The following is a 16061-nucleotide window of genomic DNA, read 5'->3' on the forward strand; positions in this document are numbered from 1 at the left end:
GAGGCACTATTGTCCCTATTTTGCAGAAAAGAAAACCAGGGTTCAGAGGGGTGACATCACTTGCGCAGGGTTACACAGCAATGCCAACTGCTGAGCTGAGACTTGTAAGATGAACAGCATCCCCAGGTCAAAAGCCTCTGAAGTGGCCGGGCACAGTGGCTCATGCCTGTAATCCTAGCACTTTGGGAGGCTGAGGCGGGTGGATCACTTGAGGTCAGGAGTTCAAGACCAGCCTGGCCAATATGGTGAAACCCTGTCTCTACTAAAAATACAAAAATTAGCTGGGTGTGGTAGCACGTGCCTGTAATGCCAGCTACTCGGGAGCCTGAGGCAGGAGAATCGCTTGAACCCAGGAAGCGGAGGTTGCAGTGAGTCGAGATCGCGTCACTGCACTCCAGCCTGGGCGACAGAGCAAGACTCTGTCAAAAAAAAGAAAAAAAAAAGCCTCTGAGGCGAGGAGACCCGCGTGGGGTGGGCTGGGGTCTTCAGGGGTCCTCTACCAGCCACTGCAGATGGTCCTGCAGCCAGACCAGAGGCCAGCACCAGTGTCTGGAGCTCCAGTTTCCTCATTAACAGAGGCGCCCCAGTCACCTCTCCCCAGCTCAAAGATGGGTTTCCTATCACCTCAAAGTGGCGGTTGTGGGGAGGGCAGTGAGGGCCCCCAAAAAGAAGGGGTCTTGAGAGGGAGCTCAGGCTTCCCCAACCCCGTATCAGGGCCCTCTAAGATGCAAAGCAAGGGTAGAATCTCAGGGCTGACCAGGGAGGCTCGCCAGCTCTGACAAGGGTCATTGCCTCAGGGTGACAATGCTGGCTCTGACAGTGGCAACTGCCTCACAGGGCCAAGCGTCGGGCCTGGGCTCCCAGACAAGACTGTGTGGAGCTTTCCAGGAAGGAGGGTGAAGGGAAGCCAGGCATCAGCATTAGCTTCTTTCTCCAGGGCACGAATGCTCCACTTCTGGTGCCCTCAACTACAACTCACCCTGGGGCAGGCACAGAGCTGAGACCTTACACTCATTCCACCAGACCCCCCAGTAGCCCTGTGCCGTCTCCAGGCTGGGATGCAGGCTTATTTTATCTTCATAACAGAGAGAGCAACAAACTGAGGCTGATCCCAGAACCCTCCACCCAGAAGCACCCTGCAGTGTAACAGGCAAGGGAGGAGTTCAGGTCCTCAAGGCAGTCTGCCTCTGTCAAGCCCCAGGAAGGGGAAGATCAGCTTAAGTCACCCCACAGAAATGGCAACAATCACAGTAACAGCCACATTTACATCTTGTGTGTGAGGCAGGACAGTAAGGGCTGGCCACAAGCATCAATGTTCGCAAAGTCGGGGCAAAGGGCTGTTTTGATTTAGACGTCACAGCTCAAGATGCTGAGGATCAGAGGGGTGAGGTGACTTGCCCAAAGTCACACAGCAAACAGGCAGGGAAGCTAGGAGGAAGCTCAGAACTGATTCCAGCGCCACATCATAACCACAGTGCGGCCTCCCGAGTGTAGCCACGTCATAACCACAACGCGGGGCCTGTCCAGGGAGAGGGAAAAAGCGAGGCCCGGCATTCACTCACTCATCCTTTCAATTGCTCAGCAGGTATTTTTTGTTGTTGTTGTTTAATTTTTTTATGAGACGGAGTTTCACTCTTGTTGACCAGGCTGGAGTGCAGTGGCGCAATCTCAGCTCACTGCAACCTCCGCCTTTCGGGTTCAAGCTATTCTCCTGCCTCAGCCTCCTGAGTAGCTGGGATTACAGGCGCGCACCATCACGCCCAGCCAATTTTTCTATTTTTAATAGAGATGGGGTTTCACCATATTGGCCAGGCTGGTCTCGAACTCTTGACCTCAGATGATCCACCCGCCTCGGCCTCCCAAAGTGCTGGGATTACAGGTATGAGCAAGCCACTGCACGCCTGCAGCTCAGCAGTTATGAACTGAACATCTACCCTCCGCGGGCCCTGTTCCAAATGCAGGGGACACAAAGATCACTCCTTGTCCTCAGGGACTTCACATCTGCTGGAGGGGACAGAAAATAAAGAAGGAGAAACACAAGAGAATCCCAGTTTGTAACAACAGCCCTGAAGGAAATCTACAGGCAGCTGCCACCATGGTCAGGGAGGGGTGGTCGGGACAGGCCTCTCTGAGGAGGGAATCTGAGTTGAGACCCGGAGAATGAGGAGGAGCCAGCTGTACAGAGTCACAGGTAGACCGGCAGGCAGGGGACCCGCCAGCGCAATGGCAATGGTCCGGAAGCAGAAAGGAGCTGCGCTTCCCTTAGCTCCTTCCAGAGGCACCACTGGCCTCCACCACCCTGCACCACCTGACCCAGGCTGGCTGGAGTTAACTCTTCAGTCACCAGTGCATTGGTAAAGTCCCTCCTTGTCCCCATCCTTCTCCCCAAGACTTAGTGTCTAATTCTGGCTCTGGTATAGCCTGTTTTTTCTTGTTATTGTTGTTTTCAGACAACCTGTTTTTCAGTCAGGGTCTTGCTCTGTCACCCAGACTGGAGTGCAGTGGTGTGATCACAGCTCGCTGCAACCTTGAATTCCTGGCCTCAAGTGATCCTCCTGCCTCAGCCTCCAGAGCAGCTAGGACTACAGTTGGTGCCACCACGCCTGGCTAATTTTTTAAAATTTTTGGAAGAGATGGAGTCTTCCTATGTTTCCTAGGCTGGTCGTGAACTCCTAGCCACCCGAAGTGCCAGGACTACAGATGTGGCCCACTGTGCCAGCCCTGCTATAGTCCGTTAGTATGAAAAAATCGGTAAGCTATGGGGGAAGAAGGGAAAAAACGCATCACAGGGGAAGCAGAGAGAAAGGGGAAGAGAAAGAGTGAAGTGGAAGGTGAGTGTGGTGGAGAGAGGGAGAAGGGAGAAGGAAGCCTTGCAGCACTCGCCCTCCCTGCTCTGCTGACAAGACCCAGAGACACCCTGCACTGCAGGCTGCTGCGGTCCCAGCAGCCCCACCCACCAGGGTGCCAGGAGGGGCCCCAGGAGCACTCAGCTTCCCCGCCCTGACACCCGCCCTTTTCCCCTGCCACTTCCTGTGCTAGTCCTGCCTGCACCCCTCACCACTTCCTCTGCATGAGAGGCCACCATCCATTGCCATCCAGCTGAGGCAGGCTTGCAAAGAAGGGTGACATTCCTGGGCACAGAGACCACAAGGCCAAGAGCAGACACCGCACTGAAGCGACCGTGGACTGCCCAACAAGCCCGTTTGTCTTTCTCTCTGTGCTATGCAAGAGAAAAGAGACACGCTCCTGGCCAGAAAGATCTGGATGCAAGTCCCAGCCCTGCCATAAAAAAGCTATGTGACCCTGAGTAAGTCACTGTACCTCTCTGGGTCTCTGCTTCATCAGGTGTGGAGTGAGGATATCCCCCTACCTTTCATGGGGATAAGAGAAGAATAAATGATGGACATGTAGGAACTGAGCAAAAGTCAACTCCCTACTCATCTATCTTGTTCACTTTGGAACCCACAGGGCCTGCACAAGTAGGTGCTCAATAAACAATCTAGAGCTAACACTTACATGACTTCTTCCAGTGTCCTAGACTAAGTGGTTTCCATGGGTTGTCTCATTTCATCTTCCAACAGCCCTATGTGATTGTACCATTACCATCACCATTTCACAGCTTAAGAAACTGAGGCAGAGATAAGTAAATTCCTCAGCATCACACAGCCTGCAAGAGGTAGAGCCAGGCTTGAACTGCAGGAATTCCTCCAGGTTCCCAGACAACCTCTGATCCGCAGCAGACACGAGCTTGCCTTCCTGTCTCATCCTCTCTGCTCTCTTTCCATCTCCTAAGATGCCCTAGACTCTTTCATGCCTCCTGTCTCACAAACATCTTCTCGGGCTGGTCACCTCTCACCTGTCACCTCACTCCCTCAGCTCTGATTCAGGTTCCAACTACAGCTCTGGCCTTCCCTCCCACACCCACCTGGTTCGGTCACCAGGGTCGGCCACTCTGGCTCAGCCTCCATTCAGCATGGACCACCTTAGTTTTGGGCAGCCAGGAATCTTGGCTCTGGCACCCTGCAATTGTGTCGCCTCTCTGGTCATGGCCTCCTCCCCCATCAAAAGAGAGTCCCTCTCTAATGTTACATGGGCTGACCTGATCAGGCCCTGGGGGACTTAAGGCAGGCAGGACATTTTTTGAGATCAAAACTGCCAAGTCTAAATTCATTGGCTTAGCATTCAAAGCTCTCTTGACTTGGTCCCTGCTATGGTCCGAGTATCTGTGTCCCTACAAAATTCTTATGTTGAAATCCCAACCTCCAAGGTGATAGCATTAGAAGAAGGGGCCTTTTGGGAAATGATTAGGTCTTAATGAGATTAGTGTTCTTGTAAAACAGACCCCAGAGGCCGGTGCGGTGGCTCACGCCTGTAATCCCAGCACTCTGGGAGGCCGAGGCGAGTGGATCACTTGAAGCCAGGAGTTTGAGACCAGACTGGCCAACATGGTAAAACGCCATCTCTACTAAAAATACAAAAATTAGCCAGATGTGGTGGTGCACGCCTGTGATCCCAGCTACTCTGGAGGCTGAGGCACAAGAATCGCTTGAACCCAGGAGGCGGAGGTTGCAGTGAGCCGCGATCATGCCACTGCACTCCAGCCTGGATGAAGGAGTGCAGTCTTTAAAAAAAAAAAAAAAAAGACCCTGGAAGGCTAGCTGTCCTTCTGTCCCTCCCACTATGTGAGGTCACAGCGAGAAGGCACCATCTATGAAGCAGAGCAGGCCCTCGTTAGACACCAACTCTGTGGGAGCCTTGATCTTGGACTTCCCAGCCTCCAAACTACGAGAAATAAAATGTTTATTGTTTGCAAGCCACCCAGCCTATGGTATTTTGTTATGGCAGCCCCAATGAGCCACGCCCCCAAATGCTATTGCAGATCTGGCCTGGCCCTGGCCCATGCCCACTTCCCAAATCCAGTGACCACTGGGTTTGAGGAGGCAACAGTAGAGGCCAGATCTGTCGTGCCCAACACGGCAGTCACTAGCCACATGTCACTATCGAGCACCTGACATATGGCCGGTGCAGATGGAGATGTGCCATAAGTGCAACACCCACCAATTTCAAAGACTTCGCATGAAAAAGAATACAACACATTGCTTTAATTCTGCATTTATTACATGCTGAAGTGATAAATATACCATTAAAATTCATTTCCCTATTTTTCCTCTGGTTTGAACGAGGTGACTAGGAAACCTGCCATTGCCTGTATAGCCTGCGTAACATTCCCTTGGACAGCATCATTAGCCCAGACACAGAAGGGACCAACTTACCTGTTTTTGTTTTGTTTTGTTTTGTTTTGTTGAGACAGAGTCTTGCTCTGTTGCCCAGGCTAGAGTGCAATGGCGCTTTCTCAGCTCACTGCAACCTCTGCCTCCCAGGTTTCAGATGATTTTCCTGCCTCAGCCTCCCAAGTAGCTGGGACTACAGGCATGTGCCACCACACCCAGCTAATTTTGTATTTTTAGTAGAGATGAAGTTTCACCATGTTGGCCAGGCTGGTCTCGAACTCCTGACCTCAGGTGATCCACCCACCTCGGCCTCCCAAAGTGCTGGGATTACAGGTGTGAGCCACCGCGCCCAGCCCAGGATCAAATTATCTGATACTTACAGAGAAGACCGAAATCTGGGATTTTCTGTGAAATCTCTTCATTTAAAAATACTGGCAATCAAGTTAAATTTGGTTCAACCCGCGTAGGGGCCACACCATGTGGCCCCATCCTCAGGCCACATCAGGCCCCCACATCAGGCTCAACGGCCAGCAGTCAGCAACCTCGGGCCACTCATGGGCCGGCCTCTCTCCTGGCCTGGACTTCCTTCCCTCCACCTTATCACCATCCCGCCTGCCGTACCAGGTGGAAGCTTCCCCAGGTGGAAGCTTCCCCGCTCTCGGCTGGCTGCCTGCTTGTCCCTGTACAACTCTCATCTCAGGCAGCACCTTCCAGTCTCCTCCCCCATGACACACTGGAAGCAGCAGGGGAGGCCTCCTTATCCTGAGCACCTACTGTGGCTAACTGGATACCCGCTGTGTGAGCTACTCAGGCAATTCTCACAATAGCTCCCGCAGGTGTAGTCAGCCCCACTGTACTCATGGGGAAGCTGAGGGAGGCTGAGACAAGCCACTTGCCTGAAAGGACACAGTGGCTAAATGGCACAGCCGGGATGCAAACCCTGGCTTCTCTGACTGAAAGACCCAACTCTTTCATTGCACACCCAGAGACCTGACAGAGGAGGTCAACAAATACCGTCCGCCGGGCTGAATAAAGGAACGCTCGTCTGCACAAGACAGTGGTTCTCAGCTGGAGCCATTATGCCTCCCTCCCCCATGGAGCATGTGGCAACGTCTGGGGACACTTTTGGTTGCCACAACTGCAAGGAGGTGTTCTGGCATCCAGTGGGCTGAAGCCAGGGATCCTGTGGAACACCCTATAATGTACGTGACAGCTCCATAACAAAGAACGACCCCACCCAAAATGCCAGTAGTGCCAGCTGAGGAAGCGCTGGTAGGAGGGCTATGCTATCAACACCGAGGTATTCCTGCCTTGTCCCTAAAGTCATAGTGACAGGTCAGGAGCTTCTCCATCTGACACCAAGAGCAGCAATCATAACACCTCATCGTCATTTCCTGAGCCCTTCCTGGGTGAGAATCAGATGCTAAACACGTCACCTCCTCAACTCCTCTCAGCCCTGTGGCCAACTCCATTTTGCAGACACAAGATTCAGGTTCAGAGGAGGAGGTGGTCACCTATTTGGGGTTCAAATAGGGCCAGGACTAGGACCCAGATCCTACTGAGCCCCAAATCTCTTCCCTTCACCACCACCCTGTTCCACTACCCTCAGCAGCAGGGGGCCTGAGAGTGACCACCCAGGGCTGTTCTGGGGGCTATGGGGTGACAACCTCTGGAGAGTCCCCCTAATCTAGGTAACCTCGGCAGGCCAGGCCAGGCCACGGGAGAGTCCTAGGTGGAGGGCGGGTCCATCTGTTTGTTTCGATCCCTTCCCCCGCAGCTTGCTTTCGCATCAGCCAAAAAAAATTCCCAGAACGGCCAGTGTGAAATCAGACCCGCAGGGCCGTGGGCAGGGCCCCACGCAGAAGCCGGGCCCCCTTGAAGGGCGTCATCCACGGGACGTTCAGACCCCCTTGGATGAGGGCTGAGTCACGAGTTAGAAACCCGCTCACAATAGCATGGACTTGGGTTTAAAAATACTTGGCTGAGCGGAAACAAGGTTACTGCCTGGGGCCAGATCTCTTTCCGGAGGAGGAGGGGAGGACTGAGACCTTCCCCATCCCCAGAGGAAGTGGAAACCCAAGCTTTCAAACTAGTAGGCAGGAGAGGAGGTGAAAGGAGAAGGCTCTGGCTCAGGGACGGGCAAGACGGCCTGGGAGGGCTCCTACCTCACTTAACCTGAGCTTCCTCTCAACCAGGCAGGGTGGGCAGAATGTCACATCACTCCTAAAGCCAGCACACAGCAGAGGCACCTAAGCTCTGAGCAGCAGCTGCCAAGGCCCCCTGTGCACTTGAGGGGTCTAAGAGGACTTGGGAATTGGCTCTCAGCAATAGCAAGAGACAAAGGGGACCTGTATTAATTTATCTCATTTTATTTTTAAAATCACCCTCAAATAGGCATATGCTTTGACCTAGTAATTCCCTTTGAAAGTCCAGCCTAGGCCGGGCGTGGTGGCTCACGCCTGTAATCCCAGCAGTTTGGGAGGCCGAGGCGGGCAGATCACCAGAAGTCAGGAGTTCAAGACCAGCCTGGCCAACATGGCAAAATCTCGTCTCTACTAAAAAATACAAAAATTAGCTGGGCATGGTGGCGGGCGCCTGTAATCCCAGCTACTTGAGAGGCCAAGGCAGGAGAATCACTTGAACCTGGGAGGCGGAGGTTGCAGTAAGCCAAGTTTGTGCCACTGCACTCCAGCCTGGGAGACAGAGCAAGACTTCGTCTCAAAAAAGAAAGTCTAGTCTAAAAAGTAAGTTAAAATACAGCAACGGCCAGGTGCAGTGGCTCATGCCTGTAATCCCAGCACTTTGGGAGGCCGAGGCAGGCAGATCACTTGAGGTCAGGAGTTCAAGACCAGCCTGGCCAACATGGTGAAACCCCGTCTCTACTAAAAATACAACAACAACAACAAAAAACATTAGCCGGGTGTGGTGGCGCACACCTGTAATCCCAGCTACTCGGGAGGCTGAGGCAGGTGAATCACTTGAACCCAGGAAGCAGAGGTTTCAGTGAGCTGAGATTGCACCACTGCACTCCAGCCTGGGTGACAGAGTGAGACTGTCTAAAGTAAAATAAAATAATATACAGCAAGAACTCTACAAAGCTGTTCATCAAGATACAGTCGGCTCTGTGAGAACCCTTATTTTGAACCTGCCAACTTTGCTCCAACACCATCGACATACCAGGGAGTGATTCTGCTATAAGGCTAAGGTCGTATTTGGTTACATATAGAAACAGCAAGTGAACACCGCAGATGAATGCAGAAAACTGCACTCAGCTGACTCAGGTGTTGAAGGAATGCACAAAACACACAGGCACACACCTCTTACATCCATCAACCACCTCTGAGCCACACCCATGTGCATCTGCCATCAGATTGCACGCACACCTCCTTCCACAGCTCCCTACGCTGCTGCCTTCCCAGCACCCACATCCACCCACGTGGTGCATCTTTTTTCAGGTAAAATGCCTACTTACCGCAGCATGTGCGTATTTCTTCTCCACGTAACTTGCGTAAAACTGTACTACTGGATTTCAGATTCTGAACTTTTTTTAAAAGATGCCACTGATGAAGTTTTTAAGTGCTGTGCCCTCAACCCCATTCTTCCCATAAGGCCTCTAGTTTTTACTGCATGATTTTGCATAGCTCTGTGATTTTTACGAAGGCATAATTGTCTTCTATTACGTATTAAGTAAAGCGCCTAGCACTGTGCCTGGCATACGATTATTTAATCTATTTTAATTTTTTTTTTTTTTTGAGACAGAGTCTCGCTGTGTCACTCAGGATGGAGAACAGTGATATAATCTCGGCTCACTGCAACCTCCACCTCCCAGGTTCAAGCGATTCTCCTGCCTCACCCTCCCTGAGTAGCTGGGATTACAGGCGCCCACCACCATGCCAGGCTAGTTTTTGTATTTTTAGTAGAGAGGGGGTTTTGCCATGTTGGCCAGGCTGGTCTCGAACTCCTGACCTCAGGTTATGCTCCCACCTCGGGAGGTGGAGGTTGCAGTGAGCCAAGATCACGCCAATGCAATCCAGCCTGGGTGACAGAGTAAGACTCTGTCTAAAAGAAAAAAAAGAAATAAAACACTACAGGTACATATGATTAGAACCAAGCAGGAAAAAAAAATTCACCACAACATCAAAAGTCTAGAAGGAAATATATCAACATGTCAACAGACGTTGATGGAACCCATGGTAATTTTTTTCTTCTTAATATTTGCTATTTGTTTGGTAAACTCCCAATTTTGCAAAATAATAAATCTTTTAAAAGTTTAAAAAGGCCGGGGTCGGTGGCTCACGCCTGTAATCCCAGCACTTTGGGAGGCTGAGGCAGGCGGATCACAAGGTCAGGAGTTCGAGACCAGCCTGGCCAGCATGGTGAAACCCCGTCTCTACTAAAAATACAAAAATTAGCCGGGTGCGGTGGTGCACACCTGTAATCCCAGCTACTTGGGAGACTGAGGCAGGAGAATTGCTTGAACCTGGAAAGCAGAGGTTGCGGTGAGCTGAGATCGCACCATTGCACTCCAGCCTGGGTGACACAGCTAGACTCTGTCTCGGAGGGAAAAAAAAAAAAAAAAAAAAGGCTTAAAAACAACAAAAAATCAAAACCAAAGCAGTTTTCTATTTTTTGTTTTGTTTTGAGCCAGGTCTCAGGGTCTCATTCTGTTGCCCAGGCTGGAGTGCAGAGGCGTGGGTGCAGTGGCTCACCACAACCTCTGCCTCCCAGGCTCAAGCGATCCTCCCACCTCAGCCTCCTGAGTAGCTGGGACCACAGGCGCATGTCACCACGCCCAGCTCTTTTTTTTTTTTTTTTTGAGACGGAGTTTTCGCTCTTTCACCCAGGCTGGTTTGCAGTGGCACAATCTCGGCTCATTGCAACCTCCACCTTCCAATTTCAAGCGATTCTCTTGCCTCAGCCTCCAGAGCAGCTGGGATTACAGGCACCCACCACCATGCCTGGCTAATTTTTGTATTTTCAGTAGAGACGGGGTTTCACCATGTTGTCCAGGCTGGTCTTGAACTCCTGACCTCGTGATCCACCCAACTCAGCCTCCCAAAGTGCTGAGATTACAGGTGTGAGCCACCGCGCCCGGCCAATTTTTTGTATTTTTGGTGGAGATGGGGTTTCGTCATGTTGCTCAGGCTGGCAAAGCAATTTTTAAGAACGATACCAGGCTCAGTGGCTCATACCTATAATCCCAGCACTTTGGATGGCTGAGGCAGGAGGATCACTTGAGCCTAGGGGTTCAAGACCAACCTGGACAATATAGTGAGACCCCATCTCTACAAAAAATTTAAAAATTAGCCAGGTGTGGTGGCGTGTGCCTGTAGTCCCAGCTACTCTGGAGGCTGAGACAGGAGGATCCCTTGAGCCCAGGAGTTCGAGGCTGAAGTAAGCAATGATGGTGCCACTGCACTCCAGTCCTTGAGACAGAGTAAGACACTGTCTCTAAAAACAAACAAAAAGAAGCAGAAAAATCATCTCAGCCTGCTAACCCAACTCCTTTCATTTCTCCATGCTCCCTGTCCACATTGTGTGCATGAGTACTTGTGTTGGCTGCTGCTATCACAGCAAGCACACCCGCTAAAGTCAGCTTTTCCCACTCAATCTATCACCTTTTCCCCTTTCTACCTCCTCTTCAAAATGAAGATTATTTTCAGTGATAAGAATTTTGAAACCATATAGCTTGTAAACTTTACTTTTTTTTTTTTTTTTTTTTTTTGAGACAGAGTTTCACTCTCTTGTCCAGGCTGGAGTGCACAATCTCTGCTCTCTGAAACCTCTGCCTTCCAGGTTCAAGCAGTTCTCCTGCCTCGGCCTCCCTAGTAGCTGGGATTACAGGCTTACAGGCATGCGCCACCACGCCCAGCTAATTTTTTGTATTTTTAGTAGAGATGGGGTTTTACCATGTTGGCCAGGCTGGTCTTGAACTCCTGACGTCAAGTGATCCACCAGCCTCGGCCTCCCAAAGTGCTGGGATTACAGTCTACTTTGTATTCTAGTAATTAACTAGCAATGGTTTTCTTTTGAAACCAATTTGCATTCACATAGGCATTGAGTGAGAATGAGCTTGACTTTGCACAAAATCAATCCTATCCTCCTCTTTTTCTCCTGAGGCAGACAGATTAAGGCTTATCAGGGAGAGGAGGAAAAAAAAGAGGTTTGATATCTCGGAGACTGCTCCTGTGAAGACTCCTCAGGAAATCTGGAGTCAGAGTCCTCTCCTGACACTGTGACAAACTCAGACTTCCAAGGCCCAGAAAGACCTCAGGAAGCCTTCAACACTTAGGCTGTCAGAAGAAAAACAGTGCTACTGGCAGTCCCTCCTCAGCTCCCTGCCAATTGCTTTCTCAGGTGCCGTGTCAAAATGGAATCTCTGGTTCCAGCCATAACACCAAGATGGAATTTTTGGTTTGGGTTACTTCAGTGACCAGGCCAGGGAAAACCAAGTGGGCAGGAGTCGTGGTCCTTGATTAGAGGGGTCTTTAGTAAAAGCAATACCTACTTCGACTTCAAGCAGGAGGGGTGAGTAAACAGCACCTCTCGAGTAGGCAGCCTGGGTGACAGGGATCTCTGATCCAGGATGGGTCTTCCTTAGCTGGTGACTAAGGAAAAAGGGTTCAACTGAAGCCCAGAGCCCTGGGTTCTAGTACCTTCTCTTCTCTGGGCACCGGGGCATATGGGGTTGGCTTAGGTCAGAGGGGTACATGCTAAGGCCAAGTAGGTAACACAATAGATTGTTCAGGTCTATCAGCAATCACACAGCTCTCTTGGTCTGGCTCACCCTTAATTAAGAGAAAATGGTGGATTCGGAGGTAGGCGGAGAGGGCTGTGGCGGAGACAGCTCACAACGTTGAGAATTAAAGTCACTTTTTGTTTTTATTGTTGTTGTTTTTGAGACAGAGTCTCCCTCTGTCCCCCAGGCTCGAGTGCAGCGGCATGATCTCAGCCCACAGCAACCTCCGCCTCACGGGTTCAAGCAATTCTCCTGCCTCAGCCTCCCGAGTAGCTGGGATTATAGGGCATGCGCCACCACACCCGGCTAATTTTTTATTTTTTTATTTTTAGTAGAGGTGGGGTTTCACCATGTTGCCCCAGCTGGTCTCAAACTCCTAACCTCAAGTGATCCACCCGCCTCGGCCTCCTGAAGTGCTAGCATTACAGGCGTGAGCCACAGCACCTGGCCCTGGAGTCACTTTTTTAAAAACTGACTTTCCACGTGCTTTGGAGAACCAAGAGGAGACAGTATAGATTGTGGATCGGATGAGTTCCTTTGTGTGAAACTTTCAGAGTAGCAGAGGAGTCTTAAGGGACTAAAGCAGGAGGAAACACAACTGAAAATGACAAGGGGAAATCTTACCAGCATGAAAGCAAAGTTCTGCGTTTAAGTTTAAAGGAAGATGAACCCTGTGAAGCCAGGACACACTGCAGGGAAGGGGACAAGAATGCAATTGAAAGCCCCTAACGGAGAAAAAAAAAACCCATATGTTTGTTTTGTTTTGTTTTGTTTTTGAGACGGAGTCTCGCTCTGTCGCCAGGCTGGAGTGCAGTGGCGCTATCTCAGCTCACTGCACCCTCCACCTCCCTGGTTCAAACGTTTCTCTTGCCTCAGCCTCCTGAGACGCTGGGATTACAGGCACGCATCGCCATGCCCGGCTAATTTCTGTATTTTTAGTAGAGACGGGGTTTCACCATGTTGGCCAGTATGGTCTCAACTTCCTGACCTCATGATCTGCCTGCTTCAGCCTCCCAAAGTGCTAGGATTACAGGCGTGAGCCACCACGCCCGGCCCAAAAAACCCATATGTTTAGCATACGCTAAAAACACCAACTGAACCTTCTGGAGAAAGTGGGTCCTGTGGTGAGCTGCCCACAGGGGTCCAGCTGCCCTCACAGTAGTCAGAGCACAGCTGCAGGAGCAGGCTCTGTCTAAGGCAGTCAAGGACACTGGCAGTGTCCAGAGAGAGCTGCAAGGCTGAGGGTCATTCTCTGGTGCCACCAGGAAGAAGATGCAGCTCTGAGGAGAGTGAAGAAAAGACGTGCTGAGGACAGGGTGAGCTGGCTGCCCTCAAATATGGGCAAGGCCCTCAGGCAAAGGAGGACAGCAAGTCGGGGCAGTCCAAAAGCACTGCCTCTCGGACCACAAGACCTCTCCCTACCCCGTAACAGGAAGTGTGGGCTCAGAGGGGAGGTGGCAAGGAAACAAAAGAGGCACCAGGCCAGGCACAGTAGCTCACGCCTGTAATCCCAACACTTTGGGAGGCCGAGGTGGGTGGATCAACTGAGGTCAGGAGTTCGAGACCAGCTTAGACAACATGGTGAAACCCCGTCTCTACTAAAAAAACAAAAATTAGCCAGGTGTGGTGGTGTGTGCCTGCAATCCCAGCTACTTGGGAGGCTGAGGTAGGAGAATTGCTTGAACCCAGGAAGTGGAGGTTGCAGTGAGGGCCGAGATCAAACCACCGCACTCCAGCTTGGGCAACAGAGTGAGACTCCGTCTCACAAAAAATAAAAATAAAAAAAGGCACTGAGTGGGCCTGGTTGGTCTCAAAATTGCCACCGCTCCAGGTCAGGCAGGGTGGCTCACCACTGTAATCCCAACAGTTTGGGAGGCTGAAACGAGCTGACTTCATGAGCTCAGGAGTTCATGACAAGCCTGGGCTACGTGGCGAAACCCCAAGTCTACAAAAAATACAAAAATTAGCCGGGCTGTGGTGTGCACCTGTAGACCTAGCTACTCCGAAGGCTGAGGCAGCAGAATTGCTTGAGCCCAGGAGGCAGAGGTTGCAGTGAGCCGAGATCGGGCCACTGCACTCCAGACTGAGCAACAGAAGGAAACCCTGTCTCAAAAAAAAGAAAAGAAAAAAGAAAAACTGCCACCACTCCAAGCCTCTAGGGAAGTACTTCTCAAACCTATTTGCTTAGGAATCACCTGGGATCTTATTAAAACGTAGACTCTAATTCAGCAGGTCGGGGCTGGGCCTGAGATTGTTCACTTCTAACAAGCTCCCAAATGATGCTATTATAACACCGGTCATCTAGGAACTACTTCGGTAACTAGGCGATAGACCACTTCCAAGTCAGAGGAGAAGGCCTGGAGAAGCCTTCTCTGTGGTCCAGCCTCATAGAACGACAATCCTAGGGTCAGAGTGGCCTACAAGCTACAGGAGCCCCAAGGAGGAGGATAGTGGCTTAGAAGAGAGGTGCTCTCCTGGAGGTATACGCCAATTTAACAAGTAGGAGTCTCCCAGTAAAAATTTTCTTAGGGGAAAGGGGGGAGTCAAGCTGTAGGTGTTGGCTCCCTAAAACAACTCACCACCTCAGAATTAGCTCCCAGGAGCAGAAACCAACGTCCTGCTGCCACACTTCTCTAGACTCAATCAGCTCTGCCCCACCCACTCCACAAAAGCTCTCTGCCGCGTCTTCCTCTAGGGGAGAGGTGACTGCAAGCTGGGAGACTCCCCAGCTGTGACTCAGACCGACGGAATCAAATCTGTTCCCCCAGGCTCAGCATTCACCAGATCCTGACCTCCCCCTCTGCCCAGCCCCAACCCACCTTTCCAAGCCCCACCTCTCAGTCCATGGGCCACCCCTCGCCCACCCCACTTCCCTGTCTCTGGCTCATCTTCAGATGTGTCCCTAGCTCCCAGCCCGTCCAAGCGCAGCCGAGTTTCTCGGTCCACATCGCCTCGATATTCCCACAGCATCTGTGTGGTCTCTCTAAAAAAAAAAGTGTGCCCGTATCGCCGTTTTACGGAACGTCCCTGGAAGGTCCCTCGAGTGGCCCTCTCGGATGCTGAGGTCCTGTCAACGCCCCTTTGTCTCCCCGTGCGGCGCCGAGCGCAGTGCAGGACACACAGGAAGTGCTCCCAAACAGGGCTAGGGTGGGGGCGGCAACCGTGCCCGGAGGGGGCGCCCAGAGCGCAGGGACTCGGCCGGGCCGAGTGATGTTCCCCCCAAAAAACAGGAGTCATCGGGATGAGGGCCAGGGACCCCGAATTCAGCGCCGGGCAGCCCTCGGAGCCGGAGCCAGGCTGGCCGGGTCCGGGTCAGGCATCCCTTCCTTCCGGAGCCCCTCGACGCGCGTCCGGCCACCCACCTCAGCGCCCTCACCTTGTAAACCTTGCCGAAGGCGCCGTCGCCCAGCTCGCCCACGATCTCCCACACCTCGTTGGGGTCCAGGTCGCGGCGGACGTGCTCATATTCGCGGGACTTTCTCTTCTCGAAGGTAGACAGGCGCAGGATGCGGCGGAAATTGGCAAAAGCCATGGCCGGGGGCGCGGTGGCGCCGGCTCGGGCTCGGGCTCGGGCTGTGGCTTCGGCGGCCGCGAGGAGAAGGAGGAGGAGTTGGAGGACGCCGCGTCTCTCGGGGTTCTCCCCAGACCCGCCCTTCCCCGCAGCCCGACCTCGGTCAAGTGTGCCCTGGGCAGCGCCGCGCCGGGAGCACCCGGAACCGCGCAGGCGGCGGCGTCCCCGCCCCCGCCCTCGCCCTGTCAGGTCCCCAGGGCCGCCTCCCTTGTGCCGGCCTCGCAGCTCCTGCCCGGCCCAGCCCTGCCTGCGAGAGCCTCGGACCCGTTCCAGGGGACCGTCCCCGCGCCCGCCCACCGGCCCGGCTCCACCTGCCGCTCCCCGGCAGAGCCCCGGGACCCCCTAATTGGCTGCGGGCGCTCCCCGGCTCCGCCCGTCGCCGCAGGGCACTCTGGAAACTGTAGTCCCCCCACACCACGCTCCGCGAGCCGCGGGCTGGGCTTTGGGGAAGCTTCGGGGACCGCTCGGTGGGACCGCTCATGGACTCAGGAGCCCGCCAGCCGCGCCGCGTGGCTCCCAA

At 52.7% G+C, this 16061-nt stretch overlaps 1 protein-coding gene across 1 annotated transcript in view; it reads right to left on the bottom strand.

The window, feature by feature from the left end:
- Window positions 1-15806, bottom strand: part of STK10 (serine/threonine kinase 10) — a 143233-nt gene extending 127427 nt beyond the window's left edge. Inside the window, exon 1 of the mRNA XM_003813989.5 lies at window positions 15347-15806. Coding sequence (XP_003814037.1) covers window positions 15347-15502 — 156 coding nt within the window. The 5' untranslated portion in view covers window positions 15503-15806. The remainder of the gene's footprint in view (window positions 1-15346) is intronic.
- Window positions 15807-16061: the final 255 nt, after the last annotated feature.

This window comes from Pan paniscus, chromosome 4 (genome assembly GCF_029289425.2).
Source record: "Pan paniscus chromosome 4, NHGRI_mPanPan1-v2.0_pri, whole genome shotgun sequence".
NCBI classification, from domain to species: domain Eukaryota; kingdom Metazoa; phylum Chordata; class Mammalia; order Primates; family Hominidae; genus Pan; species Pan paniscus.